The sequence below is a fragment of the Dendrobates tinctorius genome, unplaced genomic scaffold, assembly GCF_039654945.1.
Source record: "Dendrobates tinctorius isolate UK_male_01 unplaced genomic scaffold, ASM3965494v1 ptg000047l, whole genome shotgun sequence".
In the NCBI taxonomy this organism is placed as follows: Eukaryota; Metazoa; Chordata; class Amphibia; order Anura; family Dendrobatidae; genus Dendrobates; species Dendrobates tinctorius.
The window spans coordinates 2,593,676-2,616,818 of NW_027361715.1; the positions used below are offsets into that span (position 1 = coordinate 2,593,676).

Here is a 23,143-nt window from a genome sequence, read left to right on the forward strand (position 1 = left end):
CTCACAAAATTAGAATATCATCAAAAAGCTAATTTATTTCAGTTCTTGAATACAAAAGTGAAACTCATTATATAGCGTCATTACAGACAGTGATCTATTTCACGTGTTTATTTCTGTTAATGTTGATGATTATGGCTTACAGCCAATGAAAAGCCAAAAGTCATTATCTCAGTAATAATTTAGAATACTTTATAACAATGATTTTAAAATCCGAAATGTTGGCCTACTGTAATGTATGTTCAGTAAATGCACTAATAAATTAATAAAGCTATGATTTTTTTTGTGGGATTCCACTCTATGGTACAGTCAATAAATGGCCACATGTAGAATTTATATTCACTGGATTTTTTTTTCCAAGCTAATAAATTGTTTAGAAATGTTTATAGAAATTCCTGTTTCCCAGAGAGCGACTGTAAGCCAAATGAGATAAGCCTTGTCTTCATTGTATAAGATCACTGTATGTCGGTTGGTAAGTGACATTCTCGTGAATGCACATGTTTTCTACATTAATGTAAATGGAAACATTTTGGACATTTTCTTGATTAGAAGGTGCCAGCGTCTTTTTCCTTTCCTTGTGCCCTGCATACAGAACACGATTCTGCCTCCTCTGACTGTGATCCAAGTTCTTGAGTTGTTTCATTTGTTTAATTTTGTGTCAACCGATCGTTGCAAATTGAGTGCGACTGACTTTGATCCACAATCAGGCCAGTTTTTCTGCAGGGATGTAACACTTTACAGACCTGACCTCATCTCCTCACAGCTATAGTTTGTAATTTCTTCTGTCTCTACAAATCTAAACAGCCTAAAGCGACACTCCAGTCAACACTGAACGTTTGTCTATACGTGGGACAGATTGCCCTTCTTATGCCTTGTTTCATTATTTACCAGTATTTATTATGCTTTTGTTGCAAAGCGCCATTAATTCCACAGCGCTTTACAGACATTATCATCACTGCCCCCATTGGGTTCACAATCTACATTCCCTATCAGTATGTCTTTGGAGTGTGGGAGGAAACCCACGCAAACACGGGGAGAACATACAAATGCCTTGCAAATGTTGTCCTTGGTTGGATTTGAACCCAGGACTCCAAAGCTGCAAAGCTGCAAAGCTCCAGTGCTAACCACTGAGTCACAGCGCCACCCGTTTCATTCTGTACCCCCATTCTCTGCTGTCTCAGACTTTACTATGGATAGTAGCAATAAAAAGTCTCAGAACCGTCCCCTACATTACCCTCTGAGAAGACCAAAAGTCATGGTAGGTGGTCCTATCAGAGGTTCTCCAAAGTACTGCCACTTTGTAAAGCAAAGAATATGGCTCCAAAATGTAGTAAATGTGGCAGGAGACAGATAAGAATAATAGCTACACTTGTCAAATATTCAGGTCCAGAGGGTTGCTTTCACTCATACCTATGTTCTCTATCTGCGCTTTTGTTTTTTTCTGCTGACAAGGTTGTGTTCATCTGTCACCATTTTCACAGATTTTATTATTTTTCAATTAGTGGAGCTGTGTGAAGTCTTGTTTTTGTTTTTTTTGTGGGGCGAGTTGTTTTTCTTGGTACCTTTTTGCACTTATGATCACTTTTGATTTTTTTTAATGCGAGGTGGTAAAAAACAATAGTTCTGGCAGTGGTATGATAATACATTATTTAAAATAATATTTATGTATTATCCACAAGTGAATAAGAACTTTATATCCTGTAAGATAGGGCTTTTACAGGTTCGTCAATGCCAAATATGCTGAACAAGTTAAATTGGACTTGTTATCACTGCTGACATGTTTTAGTAAACACCTGCCTTCCCTATTTGATGTGAGCTTGGTCAGAGCTTGATCAGAGCTTGATCAGAGCTTGGTCAGAGCTTGGTCAGAGCTTGATCAGTTTTTCTCGAACATGGGGAGAAAAAAAAAATGTCCTCCTTCTCCTATGTGACAGTCTGTGAAAATTGATCCCAACTTGAATGTCACCCAAGTGCGTTCCAGTTATTTCATGGATGCTTGGATGGCAATCATACATGTGAATGGCACTAGAGACTATAACAGGTATGAGTGCTATCCGTGGAAATCATGGATAGCGCACACACGAGAACATCGTACGTCTGAATGAGGCTCTAGTGTTATAAACCGCGGTAGCTAAGGGGTTACGTGGTGATTTTGATTATTTGCAGCCACTAGAGTTTTGTCTAATTCTAAAGGTAGAGAACGAGTTAATTGCCGGTCTTCAGCAGTGCATTGTGATCTGAATAGGCCGGTTACCATGGAGGGAGGGAAAGCAGCTTAGCAAAAGGGGCAGCCAGTTTCATTGTTTGCAGCCACTCTTCCCCCTCTTTGTGTACACTCGTCCCTGCACAGTCATTCTGTTCTCACTCCAAAATCCATGCAGTCATCTGTTCTCATAACCTCAGTATTGTTGACTCCTCAGGTTTTTTGAGATCTTACTCTCTCCAAGATCCTATCCTGATATGTAGAAGGTGCAATATTAATAAGGGGCAACATGGTGGCAGCTCCTGGCAGCGCTGGAGTCCTGGGCTCAAATCCCACCAAGGACATTATCTGCAAGGAGTTTGTATGTTCTCCCCGTGTTTGCCTGGGTTGCTTCCCACCCTCCAAAGACATACTGATAGGGGACAGTGCCAATAATGATCCTATCCCAATATGTAGTAGGTGTAATAAGAAAAATATTAGCAAATACCTCCAATTAGAAATGTAGTATATATTTTTTTTATTCACTAGGTCTTTTTTCCTAATGTGCAGACATTACAGGAGCTTAGGTATCCTTGGTTACGACCACTAGAAAACTAGCTGTCATTTTATCACTGGACGTATCCATGGATACCTGAGGTCCTGTACATGAGGAAAGAGACATAGCGAATCACAAAAACTATACAACCTTTCTAATTTGAGATATGTGCGATTTTAATTACTATTACCTATTGCGATAGGATCTTGAAGATGGGAATACCCCTTTAACGGTGCTATAGAAGTGACTAAAGTAAATAAAATATTTGCAAATTCCTCCGATTAGAAATGTGGTATAGTTCTTCTTATTCGCAATGTCACTTACCCCATGTACAGGGCATTGCAGTAGCTTGGGTATCCAAGGTTACGACCACTCATATAGTGACAGTTAGCTGTTATTATTACACCTACTACATACTGGGATTGAAGCTTGGAAATGGGAATACACCTTTAAATGACCACTGATTCGGTGGCATGTAGCCAGTGAGTGGCGGTTAATGGCCTGTGTGGCACCTTTTAGGCCTCATCAGTATTAGGCATATATCAGTATTTTTCATCAGTATTTGTAAGCCAAAACCAGGAGTGTCTCTAAAACTCAGAACAGGTGTCAATCCTAGTTTTTCTCTGCAAGTCCCACTTCTGGCTGTGGTATACGAACACTGATGGAAAATGCTAATCAAATACATGACATGTGGTCGAGGCCTTAGGGGCATAGGCAGGGTCGGTTTTAGACAAAGTGGGGATCTGGGCAAAAGTTTAAATTGGGGCCTCAAATGCTCACATATTGTGCATCAAAGAGAAACATTTCTGTTGTATTTACATGCGCTGAGTTCAGGCAGTTAAACGACCGCGATTGGCAATATTGAAATATTTTGCCTCTTATTTCCCGGCCTCTTTACACCAGCTGAGGAAGAATGATGGGGGCAGAATGATCACGAATAAATCCCCATACAGTATTATGTTATCAGCAGCACATCTGCAGTTTTCACCGGTCAACGTGCTGCTGATAACAATGATTTTTGTTCCAGCGTAAACAATCCAATCACTCAATGAATAGGCAGCATTTTGATAAGTATAAAACACCCCATAGTGCTCCCCATAGTCCTCCATATAGTATAACCCACTCACCATAGTCCTCCATATAGTATAACCCACTCACCATAGTCCTCCATATAGTATAACCCACTCACCATAGTCCTCCATATAGTATAACCCACTCACCATAGTCCTCCATATAGTATAATGTGCTCCATAGTCTTCCATATAGTATAATGAGGCCGTATCCCTCCATATACTTTAATACACTCCCAATAGTCCTCCATATAGTATAAAACACCCCATAGTGCTCCATATAGTATAATACACCCCATAGTCCTTCATATAGTATAATATGCCCCATAGTCTTCCATGTAGTATAATGCACCCTCCATACAGTACAATGCACTCCTCATACTATAATGCAGCCTATAGTTCTTTAAATAGTATAATGCATTCCCCATAGTCCTCGATATAATATAATGCACCCCATAGTCCTCAATAGAGTATAATGCAGCCCACTCCACAGACACACAGACTATATAGTGCAGCCCCCCCCATACACACACTGAGTATAATGCAGCCACACAGTCCTGCAGTATTATAAAAAATAAATAAATACAATACTTACATCTTCTGATTCCCCTTCTGCTCTGGTGTCTGCAGTCACGTCTCGACACAATGTGGCAGAGGGGGAGTGATGGGAGATGGATGCTTTCTCTTCCATCATGGCTTTCAGCTGTATCGGCATCTGCACTGAGTGTGCAATGCGGGGGGGAGGGAGACGCATAGGTCTGTGGTCTATCTGATGCCATTGAGATCTATCATACGACGGATCTGACCTATATATTAAATTTGCTTGTATTTTATAAGTTGAAGCCCTTACGTTTCGGAGCATACGGTGTTTCACTGGATGTAGGTTTTTTTCCCATGGAAAACTAGAAATAATTGTGTCTCCATTAGCCATTATCATTAGGACTACTCCTGCTAGTCACTGTTTTTTTCATTCCATGTGGAGAACCGGTCACACATGGACCAGCGGAAATCAATATTGTAGTTGGTCTACATGTAAAAATGTTTTTCTGCACTGTCTGCGTGGAAAAAAATTGCAACATGCGCTAATCTGATCTATTGTTTTTCATGAGACTTGACTATGTGGGGTGTCCACAAAAAATAAAAAATGGATGCAATGTGATCATCATCTCTATGGCATCTGTTATGTAGTTGATAAATACGGACATTTTTATTTCATAATTTTGTTTTTATACATAAATTACAAAATCATGCAATGCAAAATAGGTATATGGATGGCAATACTTTTTTTTGTCTAGATGAAAAATTGGTGACTTATAAGCTTGTGTTAACTTAAAGGGGTTGTCTACCATTGAGGACTATTTATTTTTATTTAAATTCAAGTATGTCTGATAAGAAAAAAACATTCTTACAATTGGTTTTCTTTAAAAAATAATGAACAGTTTGCCTGCTGTAGCCTCTGTGTTGTTGTGTTTATTACTGGCTGCAGAATGAGTTACCTGAGAACTTTTCAGTGAATTCATTATGACGGCTACACAAAAGAGCTCGTCTCTGTCATTTTCTAAATTCCTCTCAGCTGATTAATTCAACCCAATTGGAAAAGTCAACATTTTTAAAACCAAATACATGTATTTAGGTAAATAAATAAATTATCCCTAAAGGTGGACGACATCATAATCTCAAGCAAAAGGATTTTCTCTTTGTAATAAATGGGACCAATTATTTAAAGGGGTAATCCACTACTTGTACAACACCTTTTCAATCCCTGTGTTTCCCCCTTGTAAAATAATAACACATATACTCCCCTCAGGTGACTGCGCTGTTCCCGCGGTGACAGCGATGTTGGCATAGGCTCTCCCAGGGATCACTTGACATTGGTCACAGGAATGGCGTGACATAATCAGTCTCGAATTCACACACTCCGCTTTTGGACAAATCAAATAAATCTGGAGGAGATGAGAGCTGCTGTGAATTCATCCTAAGGCGAGAAGAGTGAATCCAGTGCTGATCCGCTGCAGGGATTGCATGACATAATGATGTCATGTGATCCCCGGTAGAGTCAGTCCCGACCCTTCTAGAATGGCTCCGAACGGGTAGCATAGGTGTTCTTTTACAAGGGATAAACCTGTGGAATGAGAAGAGGTTGTAGGAGTAGTGGACGACCCCTTGAAGGTGTCATATACAGTCATATGTTAAAGTTTGGGCACCCCTATTAATGTTAACCTTTTTTCTTTTATAACAATTTTGGTTTTTGCAACAGCTATTTCAGTTTCATATATCTAATAACTGATGGATTCAGTTATATTTCTGGATTCAAATGAGGTTTATTGTACTAACAGAAAATGTGCAATCTGCATTTAAACAAAATTTGACCTGTGGAAAAGTATGGGCACCCTTATCATTTTCTTGATTTGAACACTCCTAACTACTTTTTACTGACTTCCTGAAGCACTAAATTGGTTTTGTAACCTCATTGAGCTTTGAACTTCATAGCCAGGTGTATCAAATCATGAGAAAAGGTATTTAAGGTGGCCACTTGCAAGTAGTTCTCCTATTTGATTCTCCTATGAAGAGTGGCATCATGGGCTCCTCAAAACAACTCTCAAATGATCTGAAAACAAAGATTATTCAACAAAGCTTTACAGTGGAAGGATACAAAAAGTTATCTCAGAGATTTAACCTGTCAGTTTCCACTGTGAGGAACATAGTAAGGAAATGGAAGAACACAGGTACAGTTCTTGTTAAGCCCAGAAGTGGCAGGCCAAGAAAAATATCAGAAAGGCAGAGAAGAAGAATGGTGAGAACAGTCAAGGACAATCCACAGACCACCTCCAAAGACCTGCAGCATCCTCTTGCTGCAGATGGTGTCACTGTGCATCGGTCAACAATACAGCGCACTTTGCACAAGGAGAGTATGGGAGAGTGATGCAAAAGAAGCCGTTTCTGCATGCACGCCACAAACAGAGTCGCCTGAGGTATGCAAAAGCACATTTCGACAAGCCAGTTACATTTTGGAAGAAGGTCCTGTGGACTGATGAAACAAAGATTGAGTTGTTTGGTCATACAAAAAGGCGTTATGCATGGAGGCTAAAAAACACAGCATTCCAAGAAAAACACTTGCTACCCACAGTAAAATTTGGTGGAGGTTCCATCATGCTTTGGGGCTGTGTGGCCAATGCCGGCACCGGGAATCTTGTTAAAGTTGAGGGTCGCATGGATTCAACTCAGTATCAGCAGATACTTGACAATAATGCGCAAGAATCAGTGACAAAGTTGAAGTTACGCAGGGGATGGATATTTCAGCAAGACAATGATCCAAAACACCGCTCCAAATCTACTCAGGCATTCATGCAGAGGAACAATTACAATGTTCTGGAATGGCCATCCCAGTCCCCAGACCTGAATATCATTGAACATCTGTGGGATGATTTGAAGCGGGCTGTCCATGCTCGGCGACCATCAAACTTAACTGAACTGGAATTGTTTTGTAAACAGGAATGGTCACAAATACCTTCATCCAGGATCCAGGAACTCATTAATAGCTACAGGAAGTGACTAGAGGCTGTTATTTTTGCAAAAGGAGGATCTACGAAATATTAATGTCACTTTTATGTTGAGGTGCCCATACTTTTGCACCGGTCAAATTTTGCTTAAATGCAGATTGCACATTTTCTGTAAGTACAATAAACCTCATTTGAATCCAGAAATATAACTGAGTCCATCAGTTATTAGATATATGAAACTGAAATAGCTGGTGCAAAAACCAAAATTGTTATAAAGAAAAAAGGTTAACATTAATAGGGGTGCCCAAACTTTAACATATGACTGTATTTGAATAGTTCTATGATGTTGTATTTCCTCCACTGTGAGATGTGTGGCTAGCAGAACCCTTCGGGGGCAATAGTAGGTTGTCACCAGTGGGTTATGATCTGCAATACAGAAAGGGGTCGCCCACTACTTCTGCAGAATATGTTGGCACTATACAAGCAACAGTTGCGTGACAACTACATGAATGGGTAGTGACTAATGGAGCATTATACCCCAAGCAATTGAATAATTTTAAGGAGCTGGGATTTTTTTTTTTTATATTTTATACAAATTGCATCATAAGAGCCGACTAACAAGGTGTGATGTGTGTGACTCATGTCTTTCACGTCTTCTAATGCCGTAATGTCCTCATTCCTGAATCTCCACCTTTCCTTTCTCCGCTCCACATCCTCTCAGATCTCCACCTGCAGACTGGCTCAGTGAGCTGTCATGAGCGCTGTGATGTCCTTTGTGTCCTCAGTACATGTAAGCCAGCTTTTATGTAACACCTAGCGAGTACACCAGTAACTTCTGGAGGTTACTCTCTTATGCTCTTCTTTCTCTTTTTTGTTTCAATGACTTTTTTATTGTCTCTTATCTTATATGAAGTTTTGTGGATTGCAAAGTTTGACAACACAAATGACAACTGTGACTATAAGCGTGTATTTCTCTCTTTTTGTGCGCAGAATACTGAGGAGTCAGCGGGGATGGAAGCATGAGATGGTGTGTGACAAGTGACTTCAGAAGCCGGGCAGGGTATCATCCAGGCGCAGCCATGTCTGCTTACAACCCTCGATAAGCTGCACATGTTTTTGGGAGGCGGGAGCTGGTCCTCTTACCTTGCCCCAGCTGTAGACTTCTCACGGCGTACAATGTGAATCAGACACACCACAGCAGCCTGGAGAGACCAGCAGCTCGGGTCTATCTGTTGTGCTGTGAAATCTGGGAACTAAAGGGAAAGAAAGGAAGCCGGACTCGCTTAAAATGCCATCCAAAGGGAAGTATCTCATAAAGGACAACGAAGACTGGATGATTGAGCATTCGCTTTATGAGAAGTACCAGTGCAGCAGCCAGCACTATCCTCTGCTGCTCATCCTGCTGTTTGTGGTGGTCACGGCTTGTGTGATGCTGATCGTCCTCTTCTTTACCACCAACGATGTGAGTAAACTTTCTTTGAGTTCTTAAACTTCAGGTTTAGGGCAGCTCTAGGGGTCTTAAGCTTGTTTCCATAAAGTTAATACAATTGTTTATTTTAAAAAAAAGGTGCTAATGTTATTTACTATGTATCTCCGCATCGTGACGGGTTCAGATGGGCAAATTTCACTGTCCTGTTTATGGACCGCGTTGCCTGGACTGACGGCAAGTCAACCAACCCGAACCTACAGCCTTCTAGACCCACATACGAGGCTGTGTATTCAGGTTGTAGATTAATATCACCTTACGGAAATACTGAGCTTGCAGTAGCTTTCTACCGAGTCCTCCTGTGTTCTTCCCTATGTGAGGGCCTCCGCCACACACCTCTGGTGGCGACTTCTCTGATTTCGGACTGTCAATCCTTTGTTTTCCCAGACATGCTGAATCCTTAACTCCTCCAAAAATCAATTGTCCTGGTCCCATATACACTAGAGTGTTGGACGAACCCGTCGACATCAGCTGGTTCAGCCAACATTAGTCTTTGTATGGGGTAAGCCTTGTGTGGCAGCTTGTACGTAGGGAACACGAGCAAGAGTCGCTATCGCTGTCCGGTGCTTGTTTGTCATTGATACAATCATACGATCGCTTATTGTTTGTGTTATAGCCACTTGTATAACACGAGCATTCGAATTTCTGAAAAAAAACAAAAACATTGTACATTTCATAAATATTTCTGACTTTTGAAAGCTAAACCCATGCTGGACCCACGTCTCATATCTGCGCTCGTTTTTCTACATTTATTTTCACATGTAAGATGGGGGCAGCAATTGTTTTATTGTTTTTGTTTTGATCATTTCTACAGTCTATAGAGGAGAGTAATGTTATCCATATCGCAAAACAAAACGGACCCCCCCCCCCCCCAGTTCTAAACAACCGCTGATGGCTAAATATTTTTTAGTCTGCACTCATTTAATAGCCTGTTCACCAAGGCAGACGCTGGTAAGCGAAGTCCATAGAATGATCTGTGATAGATCACTCAGTGCACAAAGGCTGTCATAGTTCTCGGCAGCACGAGTCCTGTGTATACAGGTTAATGTGCTTCTGAGAACCAAGATATTATTTGTGCTCCATAAAAGATCATTTTAGCCAATGTGCGAGTGTTTTGCTTCATCAGGTGATTGTCAGCTTGTTTTCACTGGCAAATTATTGTGAAACAAGCGTTCTTCAGAATACTTGTTCATGATTAATCTTTTCATAATTTTCACCATAATGGCTCGTTCACACTGGCCCGTGATTGAATAATGGCCTGTTTAGACCGGTCAGCCATGTTTCCGATGTGCACAGATCAATCAGTATTAGGTCTTATTGCGCGCATAGGATGTAATTGCAGGTCCTGTTTACACAGGACGATGTGCTGCCGAGAAGGATGATTTTTTTTTTTTTTTAAGCAAGCTTAAAATTGACTTTTACTTGCCGAGCGGCTGTTTTACCTCCTTTGTCTGCTGATTGTCAGCCTGTTACCACTGGCTGATTTATCAGGATATAAGCATTCTTTGCTCCCAATAATTGGTCGGTGTGAATAGGCTGCCAATCACGCTTGTTTATTGGTGTATAATGACTTTTAAACTTGCCTAAAAATCATCGTTCTCGGCAGCACATTGTCCTATGTAAATAGGAGATGTGCTTCCAAGGACAATGACACTCGTATGTGCACAGGATAATTAAAATAATCGTTCTGTGCACATGAAGTGCAGTCATCCATCCTAAACAAGCTATGTATTGGCCGTTGATTGGCTTTTATGTAGCCGCTCAGCAGTTATTTAATGGCCTCAATTGTGTAGTCTAAATGCAGACTTAATCCATTATGTGGAACTATAACAATGAGGTCAAATTCACCATTTTTGATTTGGAGTTTACTGCTGCCACTCAAAAAAAATAATCCCACGCCATGCTGTATATATGGTCCTTTTCTTTTTGTATATAGTTCTGAAAAATGCAGGTGGCTGCGCTTTTCTGTATGGTTGAGGCTAATTTTTTTGGTATGTTTTCGGGAATGGCCATTAAATTCTATAAGCACATTGGTGTGTGCATTGTGAGCTTTCACAAGCCGTTTAGTTTTCTTATTTATTATTTCTTGTGTATAATAATGTATTATCTCTTCTTTTACTTTAATATTCATTACAAAAATGAACATAATCTTTTGTTACGCGTAAGGGAAACCCATTTGAGGTGACCACAAAAAATGCATTGAAAAGTGATCGTCTAGTGAGATGGCCGCTGTATGGTGCAGCTGGAAAGACCAGATGTTCTGTGACAGATTGTCACAAAGGTTGTAGAATTCTTAGACATTTTCCAGCCTTAGGCTAAGTTCACACGTTGCGTTTTTGCAGCATTTTTTTTAATGCAAATTTTCAGCCGCATTTCACAGTACCAGCAAAATGTATGAGATTTCAGAAATCTCCTGCACACAGCCTTTTTTTTTTTTTTCTGCCCTTTTTGTCAAAGAGCTGCGTTTTTGCAATATGGAGCAGGTCACTTCTTTCAGCGTTTTGTCCTCGTTTTTCACCCGTTGAAAGCAATGGGTGGTGCAAAAAACGCTGCAAAAAAAACGTATGCATCAGGCTTTGCTACATTTTTGGTGTCAAAACCTGATGAACTTGAATCGCTTTATTTTTTTTATGCACTAAACTTTATCAGCATACACAAGAGTCAAATGTACCCTGACAAAAATGCCACAAAAATACACGGCAAACATTCAGCCAAACCTGCTGTTTTGACCTTCTCTACTGCCAAGAGAGCAGGTTTGCCTGCAGAATACGCAAAGTGTGAACATAGCCTTAGAGTGACTGCAGACTTGTACCCTATGTACTGTACAGTTGTGAATCCTCACAGTGTGCACACTACATGCTGTGACGATTCTCCGGTACTTACGGCATGCACATGATCGTAAGCATGTGATTTGCATACATGCGGTCAGGTGCAGACTAGCTGTGCACGGCCTCGCTTAATGCAAGTGTATTGACCAAGGCTGGAGACATCCAATCAGAATGTGGCTTTAAGTCTGCACACCGCATACTTGCAGTCACATGACAACCCGCTCCCGACGCCGTCAATGCGTGCACTGTGAGGCCTCACAAGTCTTCATCACATAGTGATTATAGACTTGTGCCTTAAGACCGGACAACCCTTTAATGTGGATAAACTGAATGGCGGCACCAAACAATCACTGATCAGCAACTTGTTTGGTTGGTAGCGTAAATAGTCTGTTAAGCAATTCACACTGAGTGATCGATAATAAATCGTTTGGCGCACACATGCTGTCATTGTTCTGAGCAGCACATGACCTGTTTACACAGGACGATGTGCTGCCGAGAATGATGATCTTTTGTACAGCTCAGTGCGGTTGCTCATTCAACGGGTGATCTGCGGCCTGTTAAGATCTGGAAACGAGCATGCCTAGGAAGACTTGTTCACCTTAATGTTGTACTGCAGATATCTCTTACAGCTCAGCTTCTGGATCCTCGTCAGTGTCTATTAGAGCCGATCTTCTGCGCCTGTTCAGACAAATTGTGGCGCTAGGCAAAATCAAAAGTGTGGCAACAAAAGCTGTACCAAGAACAGTGCCCTTTAGTCCGTGCAGACGGTGGTGTGTAGAGAGCTGCAGCGCTGATCACTGGCTTTTTCAGGGGATTGCTAGTCTTCAGTGGGCAATCACATAAGCATAGCGCCATTGTATACCATTACTACGGTACAATTGGTAACTATTACCTTCATTGTGTTACTGAAAAAATACATACCAAGATCAATACAAGATCAATGGGGCCACAATTACTGATGTGGCTCCATCTTCCCCTTGTACTGTTATATTGCACAGTGCCTTTATATACTCAGTAATGGTGGTGGGATAACTATAATTACCCTCTGTAAAGTAGTAAGGTGAGAGTGCCGAAAAAAAACGATAGTGGCAGATACTGCCCCAATTATGGTCACATCTGAATTTCTAGTGTATAGTGTCATTTTTATAATTTTATCAGTGTTTTTATAACAAGCATAAACTAAAAAAAAGTTACACATAATTATATGTGATGTACATGAATGAAAGCTAAGTATAAATGAAAGCGCTTTTAAAAAAAAAAACACCCGTTCACGATAATCTTACAGTGCAAGAAGGCTGCCCATCACGATCGTCAAAAACGCTTGTCCATTGGGGGAAATTATCTTTCATGCAGTGCAAAAGATCATTACTCTCTGCCTTGCATTATCCTGTGTAAACAGGACTCCTGCTGCCGAAGACTATGGCAGCGATCCACTACAGAGTGTTCAGTGCACAACATTTACTATGCTCTGCCTGTGTAAACGGGGTACTAAACAACTGCTGATCAGTAACGGTGTAATGATCAACATATATTGTGCCACTGGTCGGTCCCAAAGGGTTTTTTTTTTGAGACTGTAACAAAAGAAAAGAAAAACTGAGTACAGACATGATAAATCCCCCGCTGCTCCCGCACTACTTCTTCGCTCCTGGGACCACCAGAACATATAAAGAAAAATTAAAGAAAATAAAGTTGAGGCAAAAAGAGAGCATGTATACCAATGTTTTCCATCCTTTTCAATTTATGGTAATTATCAAGTGGGTTACATAACATGGTTATGTGGCTTTGGTCGAAACAATTGTGTCCCCTTTTTTTCGCACGATCTCATTGGTTTTAATGTACTTTATTGAATGTGGTGGTATTTTTAGTGGAGTATTTCATGATCTGGGGACCATCCCCCTGAAGAAGAAACATCACATATATGCGAAACGTGTGATGGGGCTCTTTTCATGTCTGGCAACCAGACTTTGTGCACTTTATGAGGGCAAGACTGACTTCTCAACTATATATACAGTATATATATGGAAAGCATTTAATATGACCACAGTGGTCCTTCTTTGATAAAAAGGGTGCTTTTCCTTTAATTTAGGTGCGGTCATTTTTATAGTGTCTTCTCCTTCCCCACAACTATTTTGTATGTCCCTCTCTGAAGGTTTTGCTGCCAATTGACTTCAACTGCAATTCACTCGAAATGTTTTGAAAATTGTAGCATTGCACCTAATTATCACTACTACTGTGCGATTATTGAAACACTGCCAAACTGGGCAGTTCAGACAAGAGTTGTAAGTACTAATTATACACTTCTCCTAAGTCACCTGTAGGTGTAAAGTTAAACCCAGAAATAATTACACTTCGGTATTCCCAGAAATAACAGCTGATTGTGAAGCAGCATGGTGTTATTGGTGATAAACAGATATCATGACTGAGCTGTGAGCACAGCCTAGTAAATCCAAACTAACTACTGTTTTCATATGAATTCTTCCTTCGTGATTCAGTATTATGTTGTTGTTTGCCATCATACATTGCTTTGTTTTAATCATTAAAATGGGTTTTATCAAGTTCTTAAATCGCTTTAATTAGATAGACATGGTGAGATAAGCAAGTTTGCATTTAACTTGCTTTTTCTATCTGCTGTCTTTCTCCTGCAATGAGAGCTTTTATCTTTCATGGTGTACAGCTTGTTTCAATGCAGCTTGGCCGATCTCCTAATCTCCACGCTCTGCTCTCACTATCCGAGCTGTGTGCTTGTTAAAATGCCTTTTTACCTCTGTGTAAACATAGTGATAGTAATGCAGACTCAGAACAAATCACTAATAGAAGAACTTGTTACAGCAGAACTTGAGCTGGGCCTTATAGTTCTAATAAAGGCCCCGTTCACACGTTCAGTATTTGGTCAGTATTTTACATCATTATTTGTAAGCCAAAACCAGGAGTAGGTGATAAATACAGAAGTGGTGACGTTGTTTCTATTATAATTTTCCTCTCGATGTTCCTCTCCTGATTTTGGCTCACAAATACTGTCCAAATACTGACCGTGTGAATGTGGCCTAATACTGCAGCTGCGCTACTCACCAGATCTGTCACTCAAGGAGTGAGCCCGCCCTGTCAGAAACCAGGAGGTAAGGAGACTGCAAGGATACTATACTGCTCTTAGCTGCTCAAGAGAAAACTTGAGAATATACCTTTAACGTCATTTTTGTCAATAAATGACCATTGTGTAAAATAAAAAAAATGGAGTAAGGCCGGTTTCACATTTGCGTTAAAGGCCACAGCGTCGGCCTGCACACGGCCGCCGCTAAGCCCCGCCCCTGCCGCGCCTCCACCAGTAGCTCCGCCTCTGGGCGCATGACGCTGCATGCATCATGCGTCCCTATCTTTATCACTGAGGATGCAGACCGTGCACAGTATGCGTTTTGGCGGCGCCTGCGTCCTTTTGACGGTGCGCCGACCAGCGCCAAACGCAACCTGTTGCAATTTGGTTGCGCTCGGCGCACCGTCAAAAGGACGCAGGCGCCGCCAAATGCATACTGCGCACGGCCTGCGTCCTCAGTGATAAAGATAGATGACGCATGCAGCGTCATGCGCCCGGAGGCGGAGCTAACGGCAGAGAGGCGGGGCTTAGCTGCAGTTGTGCGCAGGCCAACGCTGCGGCCTTTAACGCAAATGTGAAACCGGCCTAATACTGACCTTACCAGTAATTTTGGTTACAACCGTCATGCTTATGAGTGTTTCTCCATTTTTTTACCACTTTTATCTGTTAACAAAAAAATGTGGAAATCCTTTTATAAAAGAGCGGATTTATAGTTTTGGCACAGAAAAATACTAATAAACACACGGCGTACATTGACAAGACCATGAGTCATACTTTTTATGATGCAAAAGATCTCATTAAAGCGATCGACACCTTACAATGGGTTGGTTTTAAAAGGGTATTTTCAAGTTGAGAAGTTATCCAATATCCATCGGCTAGCTGACAACTTCCTTACCCCAGCATTCAGGAAATTAAATAAATTGTATGTATCATATGATGTAAAACCTTTTTCTTCACTTGGATAAATCAAATTGATTATTATTAGACATAAAAGAATACTTCTTCATTTCTTGTTGGTTATTTACAATTATAATCCCCATCACTCTAGTGGTCTCCAGCAGGAGTAGAAGTGATGATATCCCGTGCTTCTGTCCCGGACATCACTAATTCCAGCCCTATTGTGATGAATTTATTTAGTATAGGGAAGTAATTACCTAGGTAGACTATCAATAGTACTGGAATGATAGGACCGGTGCCTGTGAGCATGTGCAGCGGGAAGTTCAGCTGCTTTGACCCGGACATACCCTATACCACGTACAAGCCATGTCCGGGTTACAGCAGCCAAGCTTCCTGCTGCACATGCTCACAGGCATCGGTCCCATCATTATAGTACTAGTCATAGACTACCTAGGCAATCACTAGTACTAGAATGATAGGACTGGTGCCTGCGAGTGTGTGCAGCAGGAAGCTCGGCTGCTGTGACCCGGCATGGTTCGTATGTGGTATAATAATAATAATAATAATAATAATAAATTTTATTTTTATAGCGCCGACATATTCCGCAGCACTTTACATTTCAGAGGGGATTTGTACAGACAATAGACATTACAGCATAACAATAATCACATACAGTAGATTATAACAAATACCAAGAGGAAAGAGGGCCCTGCTCGCAAGCTTACAGTCTATGAGGAAAGAGGGAGACACGAAAGGTGGGTGGTAACAGTTACCCTGATTGTATGGACCAGTCATAATGTTAAGTGTGTAACAGTACAGACACAGAGGGCTAATGGAGGCATAAAGCATGTGGGAACATGATGCGGGGAACCTGGTTATGGTAAAACTTTTGGCTCTGCCACACAGGGATAGATTAGGTTAATGTGTTGGGGTGGTAGGCCAGTCTGAATAAATGCGTTTTCAGGACACGCTTAAAATTGTGGGGATTGGGGACTAATCGTATTGACCTGGGAAGTGCATTCCAAAGAATTGGCGCGGCACGTGTAAAGTCTTGGAGACGGGAGTGGGAGGTTCTGACTATTGAGGATGCTAATCTCAGGTCATCAGCAGAACGGAGGGCGCGGGTAGGGTGGTATACTGAAACAAGGGAGGAGATGTAGGGTGGTGCTGAGCCATGGAGGGCTTTGTGAGTGAGGGTAATAAGTTTATACTGAATTCTGGAGTGGATGGGTAGCCAGTGTAATGACTGGCACAAGGTAGAGGCATCAGTGTAACGATTGGTGAGGAATATGATCCTGGCTGCAGCATTCAAGACAGATTGGAGGGGGGAGAGTTTGGTAAGAGGTAGACCGATTAGAAGAGAGTTACAATAGTCGAGACGAGAATGAATAAGAGAAACAGTAAGAGTTTTTGCAGCGTCAAAGGTAAGAAAAGGTCTAATTCTAGAAATGTTTTTGAGGTGCAGATGACAAGAGCGAGCCAGTGATCGAATGTGGGGGGCAAAGGAAAGCTCGGAATCAAGTATGACCCCAAGACAGCGGGCCTGTTGCTGGGGAGTAATAGTGGAACCACACACAGGAATGGCAATGTCGGGTATAGGTACATTAGTAGAGGGAGGAAACACCAGGAGTTCAGTCTTTGACAGGTTCAGTTTCAGATATAGTGAGGACATGATATTAGACACAGCGTTTAGACAATCGCCGGTGTTTTCTAGAAAGGCTGGCGTGATGTCAGGAGAAGAAGCGTATAATTGGGTGTCATCAGCATAGAGATGGTACTGGAAACCAAATCTACTGATTGTTTGACCAATAGGGGCAGTGTACAAGGAGAAGAGGAGGGGACCTAGAACCGATCCTTGGGGGACCCCAACAGTAAGGGGAAGATGAGAGGAGGAGGAACCGGCAAAAGATACAGTAAAGGAGCGGTCGGAGAGATAGGAGGAGAACCAGGAGAGAACGGTATCCTTAAGGCCAATGGAACAGAGCATAGTGAGGAGGAGCTGATGATCCACAGTGTCGAATGCTGCAGAGAGATCCAGGAGAATTAGCATGGAGTAATGACCATTTGATTTAGCTGTTAGCAGATCATTAGAGACTTTAGTGAGGGCAGTTTCAGTGGAGTGTAAAGAGCGGAAACCGGATTGGAGAGGGTCGAGAAGAGAGTTTTCTGAGAGATAGCGGATAAGACGGGAGTGGACCAGGCGTTCCAGGAGTTTAGAGATGAAGGGAAGATTAGAGACAGGTCTATAGTTAGCGGCACAGTTTTGGTCGAGGGATGGTTTTTTAAGTAGTGGATGTATGATGGCATGCTTAAATGAGAAGGGAAAAATACCAGAAGAGAGAGAGAGGTTAAATATTTTAGTTAGGTGAGGGGTGACAGCAGGGGAAAGGGACTGAAGGAGCTGTGACGGAAATGGGTCACTGGTGCAAGTAGTTGGGTGTAGGGTATGTCTGGGTGAACCTCCCGCTGCACATGCTCACAGGCATCGGTACCACCATTATAATACTAGTCATAGTCTACCTAGGCAATCACTAGTAATAGAATGATAGGACCGGTGCCTGTGAGCATGTGCAGCGGGAAGTTCGGCTGCTGTGACCCAGCATGGCTCGTATGTGGTATAGGGTATGTCCGGGTGATCTTCCTGCTGCACTTGCTCACAGGCACTGGTCCCATCATTATAGTACTACAGTGATGACCTCCCTAGGCTAAACAAATGTCATTTCCTAATTAAAGTCATCTAGGAATTTCCTTACAATGACCTTTATTATTGGCGGAGATCCCCGTTTACAGACAGACTCCTCACACCCCAACAGCGCATTGCCGCTCAGTGTTGCTGAGAAGCTGATTTATATTTTTTGTAAGCAAGAAAAAGTGAATTATACAAAGAGATTTTAATGAAATATTACATGGTCTTTAAATGTTCCTCCTCATACCAAGCTTTAGTGAGCTTGTCTATATGAGTTTATGCCGCATATAAAGATTTAATTGCAGTTTTGTAGCACCTGTAATCGTGTTTTGGCAACCCTGCGGTTGTCAGGCTCCGGTGAAGGGCAGGGCGCTCACATGGCCTAGATCCTCCGGTCACAAAAGCTGTTATCAATGCTCACCACTAGGATATGTCGCTGCATACTAATGGTTGGCAAGGTGCATGACATGGCACGGATTGTAAGCACCTCTTGTATGTCACATTTAGCATCATACATATACAGGTGCTTCTCACAAAATTAGAATATCATCAAAAAGTTAATTTATTTCAGTTCTTCAATATAAAAAGTGAATCTCATACATTATATAGAGTCATTACACACAGAGTGATCTATTTCACCTGTTTATTTCTGTTAATGGTGATGATTATGGCTTACAGCCAATGAAAAGCCAAAAGTCATTATCTCAGTAAATTAGAATACTTTATAACACCAGCTTGAAAAATAATTTTAAAATCTGAAATGTATGTTTGGTAAATGCACTCAATACTTGGTCGGGGCTCCTTTTGCATAAATTACTGCAGAGTGAAGCATGAAGTGCTCTAAAATTTCCATGGCCCTACACCGGCAGATGATATGGCTCCCCAAACCATCACTGATTGTGGAAACTTCACACTAGACCTCCAGCAGCTTGGATTGTGGCCTCTCCACTCTTCCTCCAGACTCTGGGACCTTGATTTCCAAGTGAAATGCAAAAGTTACTTTTATCTGAAAACAACACCTTCTTACAACATCTTTAGGATATGTTCAAAAAGTTTGGAAATGCAGTGGATTCACCATCCAGATTTTGCAGACAGAAAATCACCTGAGTATTAAAAGACTAGCATTTATAAAATCTCATGTATACTCTGAATAGAGAATCTGCATGGTACGGTGTCGGAACGCGGTGCAGATAGATTGCTGCCAGGTACGGACTGGGGCTGAAATTCAGTCCTGGCATTTGAAATCACACAGGCCCATGTTGTCCCCGTCCCCATGAACCAGATGGGATATATTACTAATATTACACTGGATGGAGGAAAAGAAGATTTTCTACAAGACCAATATTTCTAATGATACCCGTGGCCTGCTGGGGTAAGTGATGAAGTCAGCGACTTTCTGCTCCATCACAACTCTTAACAGTATGGGTGTCTTGAGACCACGGATTCTGTTAACAACGTAGCAGACATGGCGGCCCACGACCAGACAGGCCCTTCTGGCATTTATTGTTATTATTATTATTATTATTATTATTATTATTATTATTATTATACATCTTTGCCAGAATTGCCAGATGGCCAGTCCGGCCCTGATTGCTGCACTTCTTGCTCGTCAGTCTGAGCGCTGCTGGACTGGTATTCCCTCTACCAGTGCTGAGTGAGCGCTGACTCGGCCTCTGATTTGACTTGCGAGCAGCACAGCCATCAGTCTGCTCTCCGGTAGCAGGGTCTCTCTCCCGTAGTAGGGAATAGGGAGAAATATCAGACGCATTGTAACACAAAACCCGTACATACTCAATAAACACACAAACACATTTGATGGAAGAAAATGGTCGTGATGTTTACTCAGGGTAACCAAAATGAACTTTATAATAAATTAATAGATTAATAGTTTGAATATCAATAAATAAACCTCAAATCAACCAATCCACCCAGAGAGCTGGGCGATTTTCCCTCAAATAAAACATCGCGACAAGGAATAACAATAAAATTTTGGAGGGAGGTAGGATGGGATCTTCTTTTCTTCTCAATAGATGAATGGAAAAGCCGACCACGAAGTGGGCCTTTTATAGAGAAATTCTTCAGAGGAACGGGGCCGCTGCGACTTCACAAGCCCTTCCTGTGTGCGGCTGTCCAACTTCGTTGAAGACAACGGAGGAGAGTATAACACCCTGGGCCTCTGAACCCTCCTGGCGCTTCCGACTCTCAGTGAGTCAGGAGATTGTTCTTCCGGGGACTGATGAGGGAAACGCGGGTCTGGAGCAGGAGATCGGGCTTCGGCTGCTGCTGCAGGAGGTTTTATAGCCAAGCAGCTCCTTAGCCATTCAGATGCATCCTCCTCACCGGCCCTCAAAACCAGCTGCTGTATAATGTTCTCCATTCTGGGATCTTCTTTTCTTCCCTGGGATCGTCTTTTCTTCTCAATAGATGAATAGGAAAACCGACCACGAAGTGGGCCTTTTATAGAGAAATTCTTCCATTTTTTTCTGAATCCACAAATGAAAATGCATAAAAATTGCTCCAAAAACAACTGTTCAGAACTGGAATCAACCTGCTCGTGGCTCCCACAGCTTACTGAACAGACCTTTTGACCCTGGCCTGACACCATGACCAAAATTGATTTATTTAGGGTCTGTGTTACCATGAGACCACCCCTATATTTTATTTTGGGGGGAGGGCTGCCAATGGCTGAAACTTATCCAAAGCATTAGGCAAGCCTGGCTTCAGATTTATAGGAATACTGTAAGTGGCTTGTGCCTGACATGTCGCCTTTTGGCTTAGTCTGCACTGCCTAGTACAAGTAATGAGCAAGTACATCTATGTCAGACTGGTCTGTCAGCAGCTGAGTGCAGTTGTCATGCACAGATTTTATTTCTTCCTTTGTAGCCTTTAACAATATAGTGGCTTGCCCTTCTGAGGGCAGAATTATTTCTCCAACGATGTGAGTACATATACATTGACTGTGCTTGTCTTGTAGTAGAGACGCACGGGTGGTTTGCCTTGGTTTTCTCTTGGTGAATGCTTTAGTTCTGTATTTGGGTCAGGTTGTATCTGCTCGCTTCTAGTATTTGGGCTTGCACTGACTTCAGCCGTTTGTTCAGAAGTAGTCTGTCCCCTGTTGGTTTCCTATTCGGTTTACTTTTACCAATGATCTGAAAGATTTTGTTGTGATTTTCCAGGAAATATAAAGTTATTGCTAATAATAACTATGTTTTGCGGGTTTTAGGATTTCGCATTCTTTACAGTTGTTAGTACCTTACAATGATTTCTTCCACCACTCACTTTTTGAGTTTGGTGTGTTTTTCTTCAGGAATGTAGACAAATGCTCTGTGACCAGAATACTAGTGTTTTCCACTTGGCTTCTCACCATGACACAGCTCATATGGGCTTTTCTCTGCCGTTCTGGAGAAGAGTCCATTTTGTAAATGAGTTGCTATCATTGCGACTTCATACCAATATTTTTCCAGTTGTAGGCCAAAAATTGGACTTCATTCATTTGATTATTTCAGTTAATGTTCTGTTCTCACTTTTCATCTGCTCTATTTAGCTGTCATGTGTATGGGACTGATTTTTGAGGCCTTATTCTATCTTCTTGGTCTTCTGTTTGGTGTCCTGTGATTTCACCTCCAAATGGAAATTTGTTACTTGTCTTTCTTACATAGTCTTTTATTTTATGGAAAACTTCTTCATTTGTTTTTCATTCTGTACTTGACTGTGTATTTTGAAAAGCCTTCTATACAGATCAGTATATACCAGTTTCCTCCGGGTGTAGGCAGTTTAATTAAACCACGCACATGACTGTGCATTAGGTCAAACAGTTGTGAAGCTCTGGTCTGGCTCTCATTTAGGAAGTACGGTAGTGCATTGGTAGCCTTGAACTTAAGTCAGGATTCACATTTTTCACTATTTGGGCAAGTGGATACTGTAAGATGATTTGTCAAGATACATTTTTTTCAGTTCTTTAATGCTTTTGGATGTTTGTCACCCAGGCGTCCATTCCGTGTGTGGATGCAGTCATTTTGTCCATGTATGCTGAGTAGTGCCTGTGCCTTACTTGTATGGAGATAATATAAATGCTTATCCCCTGGCATTAGAGATCACCCTCTTTCCAGTTAGCTTCTTTGTGAGTCTTTTAGCTATCTCGCATTTTAGAGATAACAGTCCTTCTAGACTGGTAACATACAGCACTTCTTTTACTTGTTAAATTTATGCCTATTTTTTCTTGGGCATATGAGGTCTCCATGTCCAGTACCTTCTGCATTTATCCTGTGTCTCTTAACTAGGTTGTATCGGGGGCCCATTGTCACGATCCATTTTTGGATCTGTGGCAGATAATTCTCACATTAAAACTTTTTTCCTTTCAGGCCATCGGGGATTAATATCAGTTTTTCCCCCCGGTGGCCACTGGTGTAATTACATTGCTGCTGAATTTGCTGATGCAGGTGGTGACCACTCCTACCAACCTTTAAAAGGTCACCTGATGCATTAGCTGACCGTCGGTGTTAGAGGTCATTCTGCAGCCACCATTCTGGGAGAAGGAGCTTGCTGGGAGCGGTGGTGCCTCAGCTGTTCATGGTGAATCTGATGTCATGATCCTGCTGTGCAGTGCTTTACAGCAGAAAGCTAATTGTTGTTTGTCTTTACCTTGTTTGTCATATCTTCCCTTAGTGTTGTATTAGTGCAGCGGTGGGACCAGTGTCCGCACTTGCAAATTCCCTACTTAGGGATAGGTGCAGGGCATGAGAGGTCTAAGGTATCCTGCTCTGCGACGGTTTGAAAGAAGCCATATAGGGATGTCAGGATAGACCAGGGCACAGCCTTAGGAGAGTGCGGGAGGTGTCCATTCCCCGTTCCCT

The 23,143-nt window shown here is 41.8% G+C and overlaps 1 protein-coding gene across 4 annotated transcripts in view; it reads left to right on the plus strand.

Annotated features, from left to right (window-relative positions):
• ADCY7 (adenylate cyclase 7) overlaps positions 1 to 23,143 on the plus strand; it is a 158,410-nt gene that overhangs the window by 50,090 nt on the left and 85,177 nt on the right. For 3 of the 4 annotated variants that reach the window (XM_073576175.1, XM_073576172.1, XM_073576173.1), the window contains exon 2: positions 8,296 to 8,767. In XM_073576175.1, coding sequence (XP_073432276.1) covers positions 8,594 to 8,767 — 174 coding nt within the window. In that variant the 5' untranslated portion in view covers positions 8,296 to 8,593. Of the gene's footprint in view, positions 1 to 8,047; positions 8,096 to 8,295; positions 8,768 to 23,143 lie in introns of those variants that run through there. The other variant, XM_073576174.1, reaches the window with a different exon arrangement.